The sequence below is a fragment of the Misgurnus anguillicaudatus genome, chromosome 22 (genome assembly GCF_027580225.2).
Source record: "Misgurnus anguillicaudatus chromosome 22, ASM2758022v2, whole genome shotgun sequence".
NCBI classification, from domain to species: domain Eukaryota; kingdom Metazoa; phylum Chordata; class Actinopteri; order Cypriniformes; family Cobitidae; genus Misgurnus; species Misgurnus anguillicaudatus.
Window position 1 is genome coordinate 50,559,243 of NC_073358.2, and position 19,911 is coordinate 50,579,153.

Consider the following 19,911-nt stretch of genomic DNA (forward strand, 5'->3'; position numbering starts at 1 on the left):
TTAATTAGCGATTAATCGCGAGTTAACTCATGAAATCATGCGATTAATCTAGATTAAATATTTTAATCTATTGACAGCCCTAATATATATATATATATATATATATATATATATATATATATATATATATATATATATATATATATATATATATATATACATACCATTTGCACTGCTAACCCAATGCTAAGCTATACAGTTAGCAGCAAAAAGTTGTGGATTCGAGGTATAAAATTGAAATTGCTTTGAATAAAAGTGTCTTCCAAATGCATGAATGTAAACGTAAACAACCAAAACATTTCGCAGAACCTCTTCTGCATTATAAAACTGCTTTTGGATCTGTATGCTAGTTGGTGCACACAGTGCTTTAGCTCCATTGGAGTGCCCAGAAAAGTAACAGCTAGGATTAAAAACACCTGTTTATCTACTTATCACTGCAGAGCGTCCATAGAGGAAACTAGCAGCTCCTGTAAAACAGAGGAAGATGTGTTACAGGCTCCAAGTTAGTGCAGAAGGCCTCCTTTCTCTCTTTACTCGGTGGAGTTTGTTTTTGACAGTCCCTTGGCTTGCTTACTGGAGCTTCCAGACATTAACACATGATTTTCTCCTAAAGCTGCTTTGAAACAACATGGAATTTGAAAAGCGCTATACGGATTAAAATGACACCAGTCGATGCTTTACATAGATTGGAAAGGTCTTTCCCCTTTTCCTCATCATTACCGTAAACGTAAAATTCAAGATTGACTTTAACTTCCCCAGTTTATTTGAACGTGTCGTGTTTATTTGACATTTCTCATACCGTGAGGTGGCAATGATGTGTGGATGTGCGAGGCGAGCCGTTGGAATGTTCAGGGTCAGGTGATCGAGTTTCGAGATGACCTTGTCAATTACGTGTCGGCATAAACATAACCATCCGCTCGCATATCGACACTACACGGTCACGTTGACACGATGCTTCCTTACACACGTGTGTTTGGTGTGAGTGTATGCATTTATTACAAGATTGCAGGAGTGTTGTATGTGCATCCACCTTAAAAAATAGTCCCAGTTTAAAAGCAAAGTTTTAAAAACTTACACTTAAATAACACGTATGCATTTGGTGAAGAATTTAAGTGCGTTAAACCCAAATATGACCTTCATGTTTTTGCTTTTAAGTGAAGGATGTCAAAATTATCGTCCATGGTCATGGACAGCATGCCACAGATAAGTGATGTAGTTTGAAAAAATAAGTCATAACATTCCTCAGCGACTTTATAATCGACTCAGACATGTAGATGAAAGTGTGAATGTGGCGCAGGAAGCTGTTGGAGTTCCCTGACAGATTCGCTGTGATTGTGAGACTGCGTGAATAGATGAAAAGTGTCTCTTTGTGTAAAAATCTCAATCCTCTGGGCCTTTATTCAATCGTCCTGCTGACAGAGAGAAAGAGATTTTGATTGAGTTCAGACTCATTCAGTCAGTCGCTCTCGCTTGACAAAAGCCAGCGGATAAAGACACAGTTGTAGTTCTCTTTTGTCTGTAGTCCGTCTATTATCTTTTCTTATCCCGTCCTCTCACCGCCGTCTTACTTTCCTGCATCTGTTGTATTGATCTGTTTTCTATTCACCCACGTATGCTCATTATCCACAGACTCCTGCCGGTTTGATTGATGCCTTTGGGTTTTGATTGACAGGCGTGTAAGGAATTACTGGGATTGTGGATGTGGCTGGATTTGGGATCAGAGGTTACAGGTCATTTCTTACCACACAAACAAACATTGTCACGTCTTCATCTAGCTGTGTGTTTGGGACACCTGACTGACTTCTATTGTTATTTAATCATGCTCATTATAATGACTATAGCCAGTTACTAAGCCAGAAAAAACTTTCAGCATTTTTTGGATGTTAATCCAAAAGACTGTTTGTGACTTCATTTCAAAACTAAATAGGTTTTAAAAAAATGTTTTTTGATTTTTAAAAAGTATGCACATCCAACATATCTTCAACAGGTCCAGGTATGAAAATTATAATCTTTCATAAAGGTCAAAAAATTTGTGTTTTATTTTATGAATTAAGGAAATTTTTTGCATGTGGCAGATACTTAAGTGATTTAAAGTGCATTACAAGCTATACAATTTTATTAATATGCGTATACCCTGAGATTCGAACCCACCAACCCAAACTTTTGCGCTGCTAATGCAAAGCTCTACCACAGAGCTACAGAAACTCATTTAACTCATTCCCCACCTGCCTATTTAAAAAAAGTTGCCCGTTCGCATTTTTGCGATTTTCACAAAAGTTTCACAAAATGCCTTTTGGAAAATGTTCTTCTATAAAAATATAAAATATTATTAAATAATCGTCTCATCGCGATTGTTTGACCTCATTGTGATGATTTCAGATCAAAGCAATGATTGCACATCTCTTTAAAAAACACAAGGGGGGCTGCAGTGCTTGTATAAACAACATTGTGAAGCCATAGCCATTCAATACAGAAAAAAACATTTTAAAAAATTCTGCAAAACTTTGATAAGCAGTATGAACTGCCAGGTAAAACATACATTTCCAAAACAGCAATTCCAAATTTAGGGAAGTGAAGGATGCTATAAGGAATAGATGCTGTAAGGAATAGATTTTTTTGCAGCCACTACAGACATGTGGTCCAGTACCAATATGACTGGATCATGTGTGAAAATAATTTCATGAACAAGTAAATGTCAAAGCAATAAAACAGACAATTAATCGTCATAATCGTCACATTTTATTAGACAATTAACCGCCAGCCAAATTTCATAATTGTGACAGCCCTAATATAAACATACAAATATATCAAATAGAAGACAGACCATCTGCTTTCAAACAAACAAACAAAACGGGGGGGGGGGGGGGGGGGGGGGCATTTCTTCCTATCTTCATTTGTTTTCGTTTTATAATCTTTTAAATATGGGTAGGTTTCTTCAAAAATACCAAATTATGAGCAAAAAACTGAAATAATTTCATTTCTGTAAAGGAATTTTGTAAGAGATCAGATTCAGAAGGATTATCAAAACATACACGGAAATTAATAAAATTTAATAAGTTTTTGCTTCAGTTTTTTCTAATCGGGGAAGAGCCATCTAGTGGACAGAGCCAGCACCACACCATAAATAAACAGGGGGGCACATGGCTTCCAATGGGGGGCACACAATTAGCAACAATAACTTGCAAAAACCAGGCATTAAAACAACAAATACAGTGCAAGCACACATTCATACAACTGGTACAGACGGTCAGCTCATTTCCCGTATAAAGTGCAGAAGATCACAAACTATGCGCAAAAATTAAACTATTTTGAACTTTGACCGCGGCGTGAGTGCAACTTGCGCTCGCAAGACCGCCCTCGCGGTACGAAAGCCATTGAAATGAATGGGTTTCATAGCGTAACACAGCGCACACCGCATCCTAAAAGCCGCTTTACCATGATCACGTCATAATGCTGTTAAAGGTCTATAGCCACACTTCACATTTAAGCTTACGTAAATTAAAACAATGCTAACTTACCTTTAAAAAAGCCGAAGCCGGCGTGTACGAACATTAAACTTCCTTAAAACAGTGTCCTGTAGATTTGAAAATTCGCCTTGACCTCTAATCTCCGAGTTTGAACCAAGCGGTGTTTGCATGAAGTCAGATAAAGCAGACGATGCTGGTTCGTTCTAAATGGTCTAATATCCATATTTTACATGATCCATAAATTGCCGTAGCTAGTATCAAGTCACAAATACCGTATGCTAAAGACGTAAAGACGCATGAGACGCCGCAATACAACCAATCAGAGGAACTGGTCTATTTTAATAAAAAAAAACATATATCAACTATATTTTCCTCATTTGATTACATTAAAAGTCATGAAACATTCAATGTTTAATTTATTTTAATTATTCTTGATAAATATTAAATTAATAAAAAAAACTGTGTAGGGGGACACAACAACCTGTTTGGAGGGGCACGGCCCGCAAATGCCACCCCTTGACGCCGGCCCTGCTAGTGGATAATTTTATCAATATGCGTATACCCTGAGATTCGAACCCACCAACCCAAACTTTTGCGCTGCTAATGCAAAGCTCTACCACAGAGCTACAGAAACTCATTTAACTCATTCCCCACCTGCCTATTTAAAAAAAGTTGCCCGTTCGCATTTTTGCGATTTTCACAAAAGTTTCACAAAATGCCTTTTGGAAAATGTTCTTCTATAAAAATATAAAATATTATTAAATAATCGTCTCATCGCGATTGTTTGACCTCATTGTGATGATTTCAGATCACCGCAATGATTGCACATCTCTTTAAAAAACACAAGGGGGGCTGCAGTGCTTGTATAAACAACATTGTAAAGCCATAGCCATTCAATACAGAAAAAAAACATTTAAAACATTTTTGCAAAACTTTGATAAGCAGTATGAACTGCCAGGTAAAACATACATTTCCAAAACAGCAATTCCAAATTTAGGGAAGTGAAGGATGCTATAAGGAATAGATGCTGTAAGGAATAGATTTTTTTGCAGCCACTACAGACATGTGGTCCAGCACCGACACAACAACCTGTTTCGAGGGGCACGGCCCGCAAATGCCCCCCCTTGACGCCGGCCCTGCTAGTGGATAATAGCAGAATTACAGATTAACGTAAAAACTCATCAGGGAAGCGTCATTGGCAGGGAAATATTTTCTCTTAAAGGCGGGGTGCATGATTTTTGAAAAACACTTTGGAAAGGGAGTCGGGCCGAGTACCAAAACACACTTGTAGCCAATCAGCAGTAAGGTGCGTGTCTATTAACTGACATTGTTGCCTGGGTTGCGTATATGTGGGGCGGGTCTATCAAGGAGCATGTTTGTTTAGGTTATTTCAGATATCAACATTGGCTTTCAGAGATCATGCACCCTGCCTTTAATTGACGAGATAACTCGTCAATGGCGGGAAAAGATTTAAATGCACATTTATGTTTACATAAAAATGTAGTCTTATCATAAAACAGTTTTTAAACTTTATTTGATTAAAATGTAAAAAAAATTAAAAGATACCCCGCTCTCTCTGGCAGTCTCATGCAACACAGTGTTGGCATTGTATTTTTAACTGAATGTTTTCTGTGTGATTGAATAGCTGTTGTGTTTGTACGTTACGTCTCACAGTGGCCTCTGTGTTTATGGCTGCTTTACAGGACTTTTTTAACTATGCACGAGAGGACCAAATCCATCTGTGTTTGTGATTCAGTGTTTTGTATAGAAACAAGTCAAAATGTTTGCAATGTAAATGCAATCTCATGCTGATTCGTACATATTTTATTTTGTTTTCTTTATTACCTTTCCGTATTTTGATTGTTTCCTTATCTTTGTAAGTCGCTTTGGATAAAAGCGTCTGCTAAATGGCTAAATATAAATGTAAATTTTACAAGGTGGCTAATTCGTATAAGTTCATACGGCCACATTTTTACATTATTTTAATAATCATACGATTCACTTCGTATGAATTCGTATAAATTAGCCAGCTCGTAAAATATGTATTGCTGTGAGATCAGGCTTGCCATGTATGCGTCACGAAGGCATGGGATACAGTTTGAGAAATTTGCTGTGTTTATGTCTCAGGGTCCTCTGTCGTCCCCATGTCGAATCGTAGTAATAAATGAGTCGAACTGTATACGCTCACAAATCTGTAAAAAAGTGTGTCTGCACTTCATAGGATTAAAAATCGGCCCTTAATTTTGTGTGTTTGACACACTAGAAAGCTTTCAAACACAAACACGGGCTAGCCTTCATTCTTTATCTCGACTGTTGTGTCATGTTTGAGTGTTTAATATAAGCAAAGCATTAGTGAGTTTAGACTACTCATAAGGAATAACAACATCAGTTTGCTGTTAGTGAAAGAGATTTTTGCACATTAACCTGCTTAATAGATGGCTACTTATCAAATAAACAACTAAGACGTTAAATATTTTAATATGTGATAGAACAGAGATTTGTGATATGGATGACATCAAACAACTATATATAAAAAAAGGTCTGTTTAGCACAAACCACCAATCAGAAGTACTGCTTAATAAGCAACTTTATTTTATGTCACAATGTCAAAATGATATATGTGATCCTTCAACACCCCCTCTCTCTTTTTAACAGCTCACAGATGTGGATTTATTTTGACTGGAGGTTTTCTGGCCAGCTTCTATAAGCACCTTTGTGGCCATCTATATATAAAAATACAAATACAAGTGTGTGCGTTGGGCCGCGTGCACACATTCTTGTGGGAATAAGAAACACACGGCAGCTTTACAGCTCTGTATCTTAACTTTTCACTTTCTGAACACTAATTACATCTCTCAATCTCACAAGAGAAACTCAGCTTCAGTCAGATTACTCACTGACACAAAGCACAATTGTTCTCCCAACAAGGTTATTTATATTATGTTGAATTTTAAAATTAGACATCTAGTTAATTCTAAAGCAAAGTTTTTTCTTTGATTGTCATTGGTAGTCCTCATATTGTGTACTATATTTAGCTTTTTCATTTTTAATAATCTGTAGGCACTCTCAGAAATAGAGGTACAAAAGTTATCACTGGGACAGTACCCTTTCAAAAAGGTACACCGTTGTACCCAAAGAGTGCATATTAGTACTTCAAAGGTACTTGGTAGTTCAAAGATACATATTTATTTAAATGGTACATATTAGGACCTTTTTTAAAGGGTACTGTCCCAGTGACAGCTTTGTACCTTTATTTTTGACAGTGTGGCTGATAACTTGAAGAGCTCTGAATTGCGTTTGACATGTTTGTTTGTGAAACAGCATTTTTATCAGGCTCTTGTTTTTAGCAACTTCACTTTAATTGTATTTAAAAGGTTATTAGTAAATAGGCTGGTTTGAGATGAGCAAATTCTGCGCAGAACCGATGGTGATCGCCACGAAATGCATGCCGGTTAGAAAAGTGTCCGACTTGCTCTGGTTTCATGCTGACATGTGCAAAAAAAAAATTGAGATGGCGAGGCCGGCTCGTCGGATTCTGCAGTCGGGCGCAGTTGCTCTCCACCCCGGGAATGTCAGCTGATGACTTTGTAATTTCTATAGTAGTTTTCATATTATTTTATGTTTTTATTGACTTACAACATTTATATTTTTATTATTATATTTTAATTTTTCATTCCTTTAAACTTTTGTATTGGTGCTGAATTATTTGTACTGTGAGCTGTTTCTTTTTCACACAACAGAAGATAATTCGTATTACCACAATACTTACATTTATACATACCAACATTTACTAAGTATCCTTTTCCAGTAATGAACAGTACACCTTCATTGATTCTCCTAATAAACATCTTCATGTAAATGCATGTATTGGTATTTTAGTTGCATCTATTTCATCCGTGATAAAACACGTGACCACGATCACTGCCTCTGCTGACAGTTGTGGTCGACTGGACTGTGAGATTGGTGACCGACTTCAAAGCTCTTTTTTCATTCCTCCCCTCACTACAGCCGCCTACTCTCATCTTAATTTCAGGCAAGGGGAGACACATCTCAAACAAGCCTACTGAAATGTATTAATTTCACAAATGCTATTGTTATTTACAAAGTCTTTTGCTTTGGTCAATATCATAATATATTTGTTAAACCTCATTTAATCTGGTAAAAAACTCTGGTACTTAAACGTAAATGTGCGCCATCATTTATCCAATTCTTCTTCTTTGCACTTAGAGGACTTTGCTGAAAAATCAACATGGCATTTAACGGATTTTGCCAACGAAGAGGTATTTCTGAATGGCCTGATTCAAGGGGTTAAGCAGATTTGAAAGTATTTTAAAAACAAATTATAAATGTGGAGAGCATTCGGTCAAACTATTTTTGACGGAGGTGTTTTTGCATCTGAGCTTATTTTATACATTCATTAATCAATAAATTTATTTCTATTCATTATACTTCTGAAATAAATGTTTTTGTCTTTTTAATTTGTAAACCATCTTCAGGCAATTTTTCCTTGTTTATTCGAAGATTATCTAGTTTAAAATACGGGTTTGATTGTCAGTTTAAAGATCTGCAATATTCAGTTTCATCTCTTCTAAGAAAAAAAGTAATTTTTGAGTTAGATAAACAGACATCCCACCTCTCCCGGCCACTACGGGTGTCTCCCGCATATTAACAATGGCTCCCTGTTGCCAGCAAATTATGTAAAATATTTTGGAAATGTATTATTTGAGAATGTGCGAGTTAGAGAGGTCATGTTTGAATAGTTTTTACAAGGTCTGAAATCTGAATCTGAAGAGCAACAAGATGAAATGAGAAAGTGACAAAGACGTATCCTGATCTCTAGACCAATCAGCTTTCGCTGTGGGCGGGCTTACAAACATCCTCTTTCTCTTTCTTCAGTTCAGAATACCACTGTAGTTTATTTACACTGTAGTAAAAAATAAAAAAAATAAAATATAATCTGTAATTCCGCTATTATGGGGGCTCTTACCCAATTTATAAAAAGACTGAAGCAAAAACTAATTTTGAAACATTTTAAACTCCGTGTATGTTTTGATAATCGTTCTGAATCTGATCTCTAACAAAATTCCTTAACAAAAATGTAATTATCTCAGCTTTTTGCTCAAAATTTGGTATTTTTTAAGAAACCTACCCATATTAAAAAGGTTATAAAAGGAGAACAAATGAAGATAGGATAAAAAATACTCCCTTTTTTTTTTAAAGCAGAGGGTCTGTTCTTTCATTTGGTATATTTGTGTATTTATATATTTATAGAAGAAATTTTTTCCTGGAAAGCATTTTGTGAAACTTGTGAAAATCACAAACAATGCTGGCAGGCAATACAATAAACGATAGTATTACAATCTGGTACCATCTCTGTATACTGGACCACCTCTGTACATTTGTGAGGTAACTGACATCTTTCCCCACTTTGCTTTAAAACAGCTAATGTTCTGGACAGCATGCTGCTGAGGAATTCTGGGAAGTTGTCGGAAGGTCAGGAGACAGGAGGTGCTGGACCGGCTGAACCGCAGCGTTTCCTGTGGTGTTACTGCTACCATCACTGCCCTGAGGACTCAATCAATAACACATGCAGGTATTAAATACACTTCTCCATACAAATCATCTGCACGTACACACACACACACACACACACTCATCTGTGTGTTTTGTTTTCAGGACCGATGGTCACTGCTTCACCATGGTGGAGGAGGAAGGTGGAATCGCTGTTTTTACCTCAGGCTGCCTTGGTTTGGTCGGATCAGAGTTTCAGTGCAGAGTGAGTCAAATAAACCGCCGGTGTATTAATGGATCAGTTTTCATGCATTAAGAAAATCTTTCCTAACTCATTATTAATTGAACATCGATAATCACTTACACTTTAAAAGCATATTGTTGGTGCATGTCATTTATTAACCTAAATGTTTATCCAAAGCCTGAATTTTTTTTCTTCCTTAACTTCAAAATATGTTTTTGCAATGATGCTGCTTTTATCATACCACAAATTACAATGGTTTGAAATAATCTGTCTAAAAGCATCCTAAGCATGATATTTGTTTACAGTAGTTATTTTAAACAATAATATCATACCAAGATAAATGAGTTGCCAATGCCTTGATGGTTTTCGCATTATCATTAAAAACAAACTCATAATATCCCACTATGGTTTCTTAAGCTGACACCCAACATCTGTTTGTGTTCCACTGGGTTAGTTACGATGTATTACACATCTGTTACTGCTGGCCACCTGAGATATCTTGATGTGTTAATAGATATTTGTGTGTGTTTAGGACACAGGCAACTCTAAACAGAGACGATCACTAGAATGCTGTACAGATGAAGACTACTGTAACAAAGATCTACACCCAACACTACCTCCTCTACAAACATCCAGTGAGTTAACACACACAGTCACATGTACCTGCTGAATCAACTGGAGACATTGAGTCTTAAAAACACTTACACTCAACTTACAAAGCCAAACAAAACTCTGTAGACTTCCTTTAGCTGTGTTTAGATAAGATACACATCTGTTTGTTTTAGTGTCTCTTGTACTGTATGGATATCTATCCCTTTTCACTGTTTGTCTATTTTTTTCTCTTTACTGTCTGTCTGTCTGTCTGTCTGTTTATCTTCACTCTCTGTCTGTCTGTCTGTCTGTCTGTCTATCAATCAATCGTGTCTGTCTGTCTGTCTGTCTGTCTGTCTGTCTGTCTGTCTGTCTGTCTGTCTCTCTATCTATCTATCTATCTATCTATCTATCTATCTATCTATCTATCTATCTATCTATCTATCTATCTATCTATCTATCTATCTATCTATCTATCTATCTATCTATCTATCTATCTATCTATCTATCTATCTATCTATCTATCTATCTATCTATCTATCTATCTATCTATTGTGTCTGTCTGTCTGTCTGTCTATCATCTGTCTATCTGTTTATCTTCACTTTCTGTCTGTCTGTCTGTCTGTCTGTCTGTCTGTCTGTCTGTCTGTCTGTCTGTCTGTCTGTCTGTCTGTCTATCTATCTATCTATCTATCTATCTATCTATCTATCTATCTATCTATCTATCTATCTATCCTCACTGTTTGTCTCTCCGTCTATGTATTACTCTTCACTGTCTATCTGTCTGTCTGTCTGTCTGTCTGTATATTCACTCTCTGTCTGTCTATCTCTCTTCACCGTCTGTCTGTCTGTCTGTCTGTCTGTCTGTCTGTCTGTCTGTCTGTCTGTCTGTCTGTCTATCTGTCTGTCTGTCTATCTGTATATCTTCACTGTCTGTCTGTCTATGTATTACTCTTCAATGTCTATCTGTCTGTCTGTCTGTCTGTCTGTCATATCTGTATATTCACTCTCTGTCTGTCTACCTCTCTTCACCGTCTGTCTGTCTGTCTGTCTGTCTGTCTGTCTGTCTGTCTGTCTATCTATTGTGTCTGTCTATCTATCTCTCTTCACTGTCTGTCTATCTATCATGTCTTTCTATCTATTTCTCTTCTCTGTCTGTCTGTCTGTCTGTCTGTCTGTCTGTCTGTCTGTCTCTGTCTGTCTGTCTGTCTGTCTGTCTGTCTATTGCATCTGTAAATCTTGTCTGTCTGTCTGTCTGTCTGTCTGTCTGTCTGTCTGTCTGTCTGTCTGTCTATCTATCTATCTATTGTGTCTGTCTGTCTATCTATCTATCTATTGTGTCTGTCTATCTATCTGTCTATCTATTGTGTCTGTCTGTCTATCTATCTATTGTGTCTGTCTGTCTGTCTGTCTGTCTGTCTGTCTGTCTGTCTATGTATTGTGTCTGTCTGTCTGTCTGTCTGTCTATCTATCGTATCTACCGTGTCTATCTATCTATCTATCGTATCTACCGTGTCTATCTATCTATCTATCTATCTATCTATCTATCTATCTATCTATCTATCTATCTATCTATCTATCTATCTATCTATCTATCTATCTATCTATCTATCTATCTATCTATCTATCTATCTATCTACTAGTGCTGCCTCACGATTAGTCGCCACTAATCGTTTGCAGAATAAAAGTTTTTGTTTACATAATATATGTGGGTGTACTGTGTACAATAATTATGTATAAATACACATACACGCACGCATGTATATAATTAAGAAACATTTGCATGTGTATATACATGTTTATATTTATATATAATCTATATTATATATAAATATAAATATTTATTATATAAACATATTTTTTTCTTAAAATTATACATTTATGTTTGTGTATTTATATAAACATAATTATTATACACAGTATACACAAATATATTATGTAAACAAAAACAAAATCTGTCTAATGCTTCGGGCCAATAAGCATTCACTCCATACATCCAACCTTTTACCTCTTCAATGTAACTTCATCTCTTTGTCATTAATATTGTTGATGACATTCCTAAAAAATGTACATTTTGTTTTAAAATGTACAGCTAGGTCAGTGCAGAATAACCATACACACACCTGCAGGGTAAGTTGCGGCCCTGTGTTCACGATTCAACGACCATCAATCAACACAACACAATAGACGTATCTCTCTGATTCTCAAACACCTGTGTGTTCACACCTGCGCTGTTCAGCTCTGATTTCAGCATCACACACACACAGATCCTCCAGGGAAATGAATCAAGTCAAGTCTGAAAATGATGCCCAACTCTTCCTGAAATATAATCATATTTGTGTGTGTGTGCAGGTTATGTGGATGGAGATATTCATCATATCGCTCTTCTCATCTCAGTGACCGTCTGTAGCTTCATCCTCACCTTCATCATCATATTCTGTTACTTCAGGTGTGTTACTTTTACTTTTTGTTATTTGTATCATGTCAGCTGCTCCACCCAAAGCCACACATTTTTTATTTAGATTTTGGTTAATCACTTTTCATGTCATCAGAAAGTGGACCAGACTTTGATTTAATCGTCAGGCTCTACAAGACCAGACAAACCCCAACCCTAAACAGTAAACAGTTTGAGGTTTTGATGGTGTCATTTGTGGCCAGTGTTTAACCGGTCTGTATGGTTGTTCAGGTACAAGCGTCAGGAGTTAACCCCTCGCTACAGTCTGAGTCTGCACCAGGATGAAACATTCATTCCTCCCGGAGAATCCCTGAGGGATCTTATAGAGCAGTCGCAGAGCTCCGGTTCAGGGTCCGGACTCCCCCTGCTGGTAAGAAACACACACTGCATACATTCAGCAATCAAAACTGATTCAGTGTCTACAGTCTTGAATGTCATTGGTCCTGCTAATCCCATTTCATCCGAGCAGGCTGTTTATCATCCACAAAAACTTTAATTTAATACTTATAAATAAATAAAATATAAATATGCATAATTAATAACATATATGAGATTATATTGAAGAATGATTAAAACTAATTGTATGTTCACTTTGGCTTAAAGTCATGTAAAGAATGTATGTTTGCATTTCTTAAAAATAAGCTAATAAAATATATCAAATCAATATTTGGCATACATACAGTATATTTTCTCATGTGGCAAGTAGTCGTGTAAAATGTGAGATAAAGTACAGTCAGTCGTATCTGATATTGTGCGGTTATTCTGCAATAACAAGTAGATCATGCCTTACATACTGTATCACACGCATAGATTACTAGCAATACGTCATAGCGCAGATGTTTTATGTTACACGTCTTTCATTTTGACTAATGTATCTGTCCATCTATAGGTGCAGCGTACCATTGCCAAACAAATCCAGATGGTGACACAGATCGGGAAGGGACGGTATGGAGAGGTGTGGATGGGTCGATGGAGAGGAGAGAAAGTAGCTGTGAAAGTATTTTTCACTACGGATGAGGCCAGCTGGTTCAGAGAGACTGAAATCTATCAGACCGTCCTCATGAGGCATGAGAATATACTCGGTGAGGATATGAAACATATTTATGTGTTTAAACGCAACACACCAGACTGATCCCACAGGTATTCATTTTGCAAGGTAGCTATACATATGAAATGAAGAGTTTGGTTCCAAAACGCAAAAAAATAGTCAAAATCAGTATTGTATCTGGTTAGTATTAAGAAGTAAATTCTTAATTTTATGCAAAATCCAATATCCGCCATGTTATTCTGTCATCTTTTCTACCTTTTTTCCCAAACCGCAACAAACGCCAGTCTTCCTTCTCTGCAGAATGCAATAAATAAAATCAATGAAAATCGAGCAGGAACAAAACATTTTATAGCTGATCGCTTTATAAAAAGTTCAGCGATGACGTCCCAAAAATAACAGCAGCAATGACACGATTCTTAATATGACAAGTGTTTTCATTAATGCCATTAATGTTTGTTTTTTTAAATCAATGTTTACTACTAGTCAACTAAATGAATATAACATGGCAAAGATGAATGCACATTTATATATTGATTCAATAGATTTATAGCATTTTGGGGGGAAAAAATATCAGTTTTTATAATAAATCTTTAAGAATCTAATTATGGATTTGATTTTTTTATGTTATTATAACCTAAAGATGCTATGTGAAAGTTTGCAACAGAAAATAGTGGTTTTCATCTTGTCACTTTCTTGGTATAGAAAACACGTTTTTATCCAAATTAGTCAAAATGGATTTATTGCATTTTGAACCAAACTCCTCATATTATATTAAATGTATTATTCTCAGGTTTCCCACGGGTCCTTGAAATCCTTGAAAGTTTGTGAATCTGTGGAAAAAATTCAAGGCCCTGGGAAGTTTTTGAAAATATACATACATAGATACAGGTCATTGAAAGCGCTTGAATCTATTTTATTTATGCAAGTTTTCCAGAAAAAAATCCATTTTAATCCGTGTGTAGTGTAGGATATATCATAAAAATTCTAGACTTTTTAAGCACACGTGCTAAACTGTTCACTTTAAATGCTTATATCGTCTGTATGCCAATGTTGATTCATACCAAAATGCTTTTTTGCATAGTTGTGTTTGAAACATTAAACTGTTTAAGGTTACGTATTTAACTGTTGTTCCCTGAGAAGGGAACGAGACGCTGCGTCTCCCTTGTCATACTTCCTGCGTCCCAGTAACGCCGTCTTTGGCAATATTTCAGATAGCGATATACTTCCTGACTCCTGTGTCACCCTGTCTTTGTCGTTAAGCCTCACCGTTGGTTGAATTTAATATACACATTCAGACACACTTACCCCTGGAGACGTCCCCAAAGTGTCACTGTAGTGACGCAGCACGAGTTCCCTCCAAAGGGAACGGTAACGATGTATCTTAAAAGATAACACAATGTAACCTTGCTCTCACTTAAAATGTGTCACCACATTTTGTCATTAAATTTGAGGGTATTGGACCTGGAAAGTCCTTGAAAGGTCCTTGAATTTGAAGTTAACTAAGGTGTGGGAACCCTGTATTCAGAAATGTATGATTATTAGTAAAAACAATAATGAAGCCCTCTAAACCTGACGTCACTGGGGTGAAAGCAGATAAAAATATAAAAATGTATATAAAAATGTACAAATGAGATTGTATGAATTTTTATGAATTAGCCACCTGCGTGATTATATAATTGCAGCTACATTTGGTATCTAAAATCATATTTTTTCCTGCTTTTTATTTAAATAGTTATATTTTTAATTATTACAATAATTTGGTACCACAAGTTACAGGCCATAATATTTTCTGTACAACAAAAAATGTGTTAGCTTGCTCATTAAAAAGATATAGCTAAGCTGTTAGTTAGTCGCTCCCTTAAAACTCACGGCAATGTAAAATGATCAGGAAATCAACCACGTCATAACTCGACTGAACGAAAATACACCTGTCGTGATGAGCATCCCTTTTAAATCCATTAGCTGATATCAAATAACTTACATTATTTCTGACAGCAGAGCCTTGCTGTCGGGGTAGATGAGATATTTTTAACCCATGGATGCATTCCCCAGGGTTCATAGCGGCAGACATTAAGGGCACGGGATCGTGGACTCAACTTTACCTCATCACAGACTATCATGAGAACGGCTCGCTGTACGACTATCTGAAATCCACCACTCTGGACAGCAGGTCCATGCTGAGATTGGCGTATTCATCCATCTCAGGCCTCTGTCATCTTCACACCGAGATCTTCGGGACGCAGGGCAAACCGGCCATCGCGCACAGAGACCTGAAGAGCAAAAACATCCTGGTGAAGAGAAACGGAGCCTGCTGCATCGCCGACCTCGGCCTCGCCGTCAAATTCATCAGGTCAGACCACTGATGCCTTTTTTCTCTATTATTAAAATTATTGCAGAACTTAGGATAACGTGTTAGGGAGTAACTAAAAATATGATTTTCATAAGATAAACTTTATCATTTTATATTTATTATTAGGTTAACTTAACTATATTAATATTAAATGTGACTCTGGACAACAAAACCAGTCATAAGTCGCACGGGTATCAGAGATGAAACAGTTATCATCCTCATAGTGACCAAAATCACCACGATTATCAGTATCAGAGGCGTCATGCCCATTCAAACTGAGGGGGCACCTGCCCCCTTGGTTTTTTTGAGCCAATGGATTTTGCATCCAACCTCAAAATCAAATAAACGTCCATTAATCTGTTATTTGACTTTTAATCTGTTTAATATGCACACTATTATAAATTCTGCGGAATCTCACATGCTCACATGAGGTAAAATTTAATGCAAAAATTTAATCCGTTCCTCTAATAATATTTTTTAAAATCATTATTGAACATTAAAATCAATCACGTGGCTATAGCTTATGTCATTTTCGTTGTTTATATACTTTATGGATTTAAAATTACATTAATTTTATATGATAATGTAGTTGTTGTGCAAAATGCATTAATGATACAATTAAACAAGCCATTAAGACTTAAATAAAACATGCCGTTTCAGATGTAAATATGATGCAAATGTGTCATTATTCCGATTGAATAGTATTTGATATTAAAGTTAGTCATCACTCTTATTTTGGAGGTTTTTGCATGAAAGCAGGTGTTTTCAGATTGTTAGAAATGTAAGTGCCATGGAAAAGACTGAAAGCTCTATAATATTTTGTTTGGTGTATGCACACATTTCTGTGAGCTGTTGACACTGTGCCCCCTTAAAAAAAATTGGTGCATGACGCCCCTGATCAGTATTATCATGGTTCTGTGAACAATTTTTAGAAATGTACTGATGCAAATCAAATTTAAAATTGATTTTACATGTAAGTGCACTTTTGTTCGCATAAACATCAAATAAATAACAGTCTCACTTTATAATTGGTATAATTGGTTGATGCTGGACAAGGGTTTTCGAGCCGTGACACTGGCACGGTTAAACGGTTATTAAAATAATTACTCGGTAATACTAACCGTTGGACATTTTTTCACAGTTAAGCATTAAACCAGTAATCGTTACATCTATAACGGGTATGTTTGTAGCAATAGCCAACAATATATTGTATGGGTCAAATTCATAGATCCTAAAATTATAGGATAATAAGATTATGAAATTTCTTTTCATAAAAAATTAAAAAATCTATTCATCATTAGTAATGTGTGTTGAACGTCATTTTGACAACTTTAAAGGCGATTTTCTCAATATTTTGTTTTTTTTCACCCTCAGATTCCAGATTTTCCAATTATTTTCCTTTATTTAATGAGGAGATCACATTGAGATATTGCTATCTCTTCTGAGACCTGGTAATAGTCGTATCTCGGCCAAATATTGTCATATCCTAACAAACCATACATCAAAAAAGCATATTTATTCAACTAACAGATGATGTATACATTCATTTCAAAACTTGACCCTTATGACTGGTCTGGGGTCACAAATGTCTTTTTAGTTGTATCTATTAAGTGTTGATTAAAACATCTGCTAAATAAATAAAGAAATGCATATAAAGGTAAATATGTGTGTATCATTATATTGATTTTGTTCATTCTGTTATTGTTATGCTTATTGTTTTTGTGCCGTAAAATACTGTTTTTTTTTTTTTTTACAAAGTATACATCTGATGGTTGACAAATAAATTGACATTTATGCATTTGGCAGATGCTTTTATCCAAAGCAACCTACAGTGCATCAGTGGCGGCCGGTGACTTCTAGTCAAAATATGTGTTCGGTGCATCATGTTAACCATGTGCATCATGCTCATGTCAAAATAAGTGCCTGCTGCACACGCGACGAATGATGATAAAAGAGACGTATCTGGCAAACACGAGGGTCTCTTTTATCATAAACCCCTTCGAAGCATCTGCAGCAGACATGTTTTTTCACATGACACATGATGAACATAAGTTTACATGACGCGCCGAACACATGCAGTATTTTGAAATGACGAGTGAGTCACACATGACGGGCTAAATACATGTTGTGATGTATGGTGGACGAAAAATTACTTAAGTGTATATAAATAAATAAATTAATAAATACATAAATGCATAAATAAATAAATAATGTAGAAATACATAAATAAATAAATGCCGGAATAAATAAATGCAGAAATAAATAAATAAATGTAGAAATACAGAAATAAGTAAATGAATGAATAAATAATTCAGAAATAAATAAATAAATGTAGAAATACAGAAATAAATAAATGAATAAATCCATAAATGCAGAAATAAATAAGTAATTAATTAAATGCAGACGTAAATAAATAAATATATTGCTTTGTCAGAAGTATCAAGTTTTAATTGTATTATTTTTGCACCACTACATTTATTTCTGCATTTATTTATGTATTTCTACATTAATTTATTTTTACATTTATTTATGCATTTCTGTGTCAATATGTTAATAAGGTAGACGGTCCCAACCTCTCTCAATGCATGGATTGGTTCAAAAGTCATTTTTTGTCCTCCATAGTGATGAGCTTCGCATCGTGTGCTCTCGTAGAAGAGGTAACCGGCCACCACTGCAGTGCAGTACAAGCTATATACTTTATCATCATGTTTGTTTTCTGCGATCAAACCCATGACCTTCTGCGCTGCTAATGCAATGCTCAAATGAAAAATTTCTGTAGTATTAACACATGTGTGTGTGATTGTGTGTTTGTGTGTGTGATGTAACAGTGACACAAATGAGGTTGATATCCCGCTGAACACACGTGTGGGCACCAAACGCTTCATGGCTCCTGAGGTTCTGGATGAGACTCTAAACAGAAGTCACTTTCAGTCGTACATCATGGCAGACATCTACAGTTTCGGTCTCATACTGTGGGAGATCGCCAGGAGATGTGTGTCTGGAGGTATCGTACTTGATTTCTTTCTGTTATTACAGAGAAGGATGACATGTATTTGCTTTTTAGGAGTTATATTTTGAATAATAATGTTGTTACTCCTAAACTACCTCAGTCAGTTCTTTAATGCACAAATAAGACTCATATACAGTTCCCATACATTACTTTGATTTCCTGTGAAATGCTATAAGAGACACATCTGAGATTAGTACCATCTTGGGCTTCCGAGCTGGAGTGAGATTTAAAATTACCTTTTTCATTTTTATCCATGTTTTCTGTTTCTTCTTCATCTCACTAATAGGATTTTATCTCCATTTGCTCAATGCATTTCATGGCAGACAGCAGATGACTAGAAATAAATGAGACATCTTTGTCTCTCTTGAGTTTTGTAGTCTTCTCCACTTTATATTCATCGATTAATCTGCGTTGACTTCTGCAGGTATCGTGGAAGAATATCAGCTGCCGTATCACGATCACGTTCCCAGTGACCCGTCATATGAGGACATGAGAGAAGTCGTGTGTATAAAGAAAATACGGCCGTCATTCCACAACCGCTGGACCAGTGATGAGGTAAACATCGCGAATCACCACACCGTTTTTACTTTTCAGACTATAATTGTTCTCACATTCACACAGGGATTGACATAAACACCCGCCAACCCGCCAAATGCGGGTAGATTTCACTTGTGGTGGCTAACTCAGCCACTCCCACTAGCCACTTTACAATTTTTTTATTGTAGTTTTCTTTAAAGCCATGTGAAATAATAAATAGTGCTCGGTGCGACGCTACGAAACTACAACTCCCATGAGCACTCCCTGCACCAAGGGTTTTGTTTTTACCATAGAGAGCCCCAGCGCTGATGGATTTGCGAATGCATGGAACTCAGTCTGAGTACACACGCATACTTTGCGCAAGAGGAAAGATATGTGATTGCATTAAAGACATTTAAGGTGTGTGCACACTCTTTGAGCGAGAGCGGAGAGAATTTTATGGAGATCTGTGCACGTCAAGTTTTGTACAATGGCAAATTAAAACTTAGGAGAGGGATACGCGCTCGGGCATCATACTGTGCTTTTGTACTTTTACCCAACATGCCCTCTTGACATTTGTCAGTAAATTGCACCTTAAATGAAGTCTTAAATCACTTTTAACAGAAACCATAATCAAGCTTATAAAATACAATCTGCATAAACAAGTTGACAGTAAAATTCATGTACACTGCAAAAAATGACTTTCTTACTTAGTATTT

General features: G+C 36.1%; 1 protein-coding gene across 2 annotated transcripts in view; it reads left to right on the top strand.

Annotated features, from left to right (window-relative positions):
- Positions 1-19,911, top strand: part of bmpr1ba (bone morphogenetic protein receptor, type IBa) — a 60,150-nt gene that overhangs the window by 36,915 nt on the left and 3,324 nt on the right. For both annotated transcript variants that reach the window (XM_055198323.2, XM_055198324.2), the window contains 9 exons: positions 8,910-9,060; positions 9,144-9,243; positions 9,755-9,857; positions 12,166-12,262; positions 12,500-12,638; positions 13,158-13,350; positions 15,369-15,666; positions 18,495-18,670; positions 19,101-19,231. In XM_055198323.2, the coding sequence (XP_055054298.1) occupies positions 8,910-9,060; positions 9,144-9,243; positions 9,755-9,857; positions 12,166-12,262; positions 12,500-12,638; positions 13,158-13,350; positions 15,369-15,666; positions 18,495-18,670; positions 19,101-19,231 (1,388 nt within the window). The remainder of the gene's footprint in view (positions 1-8,909; positions 9,061-9,143; positions 9,244-9,754; positions 9,858-12,165; positions 12,263-12,499; positions 12,639-13,157; positions 13,351-15,368; positions 15,667-18,494; positions 18,671-19,100; positions 19,232-19,911) is intronic.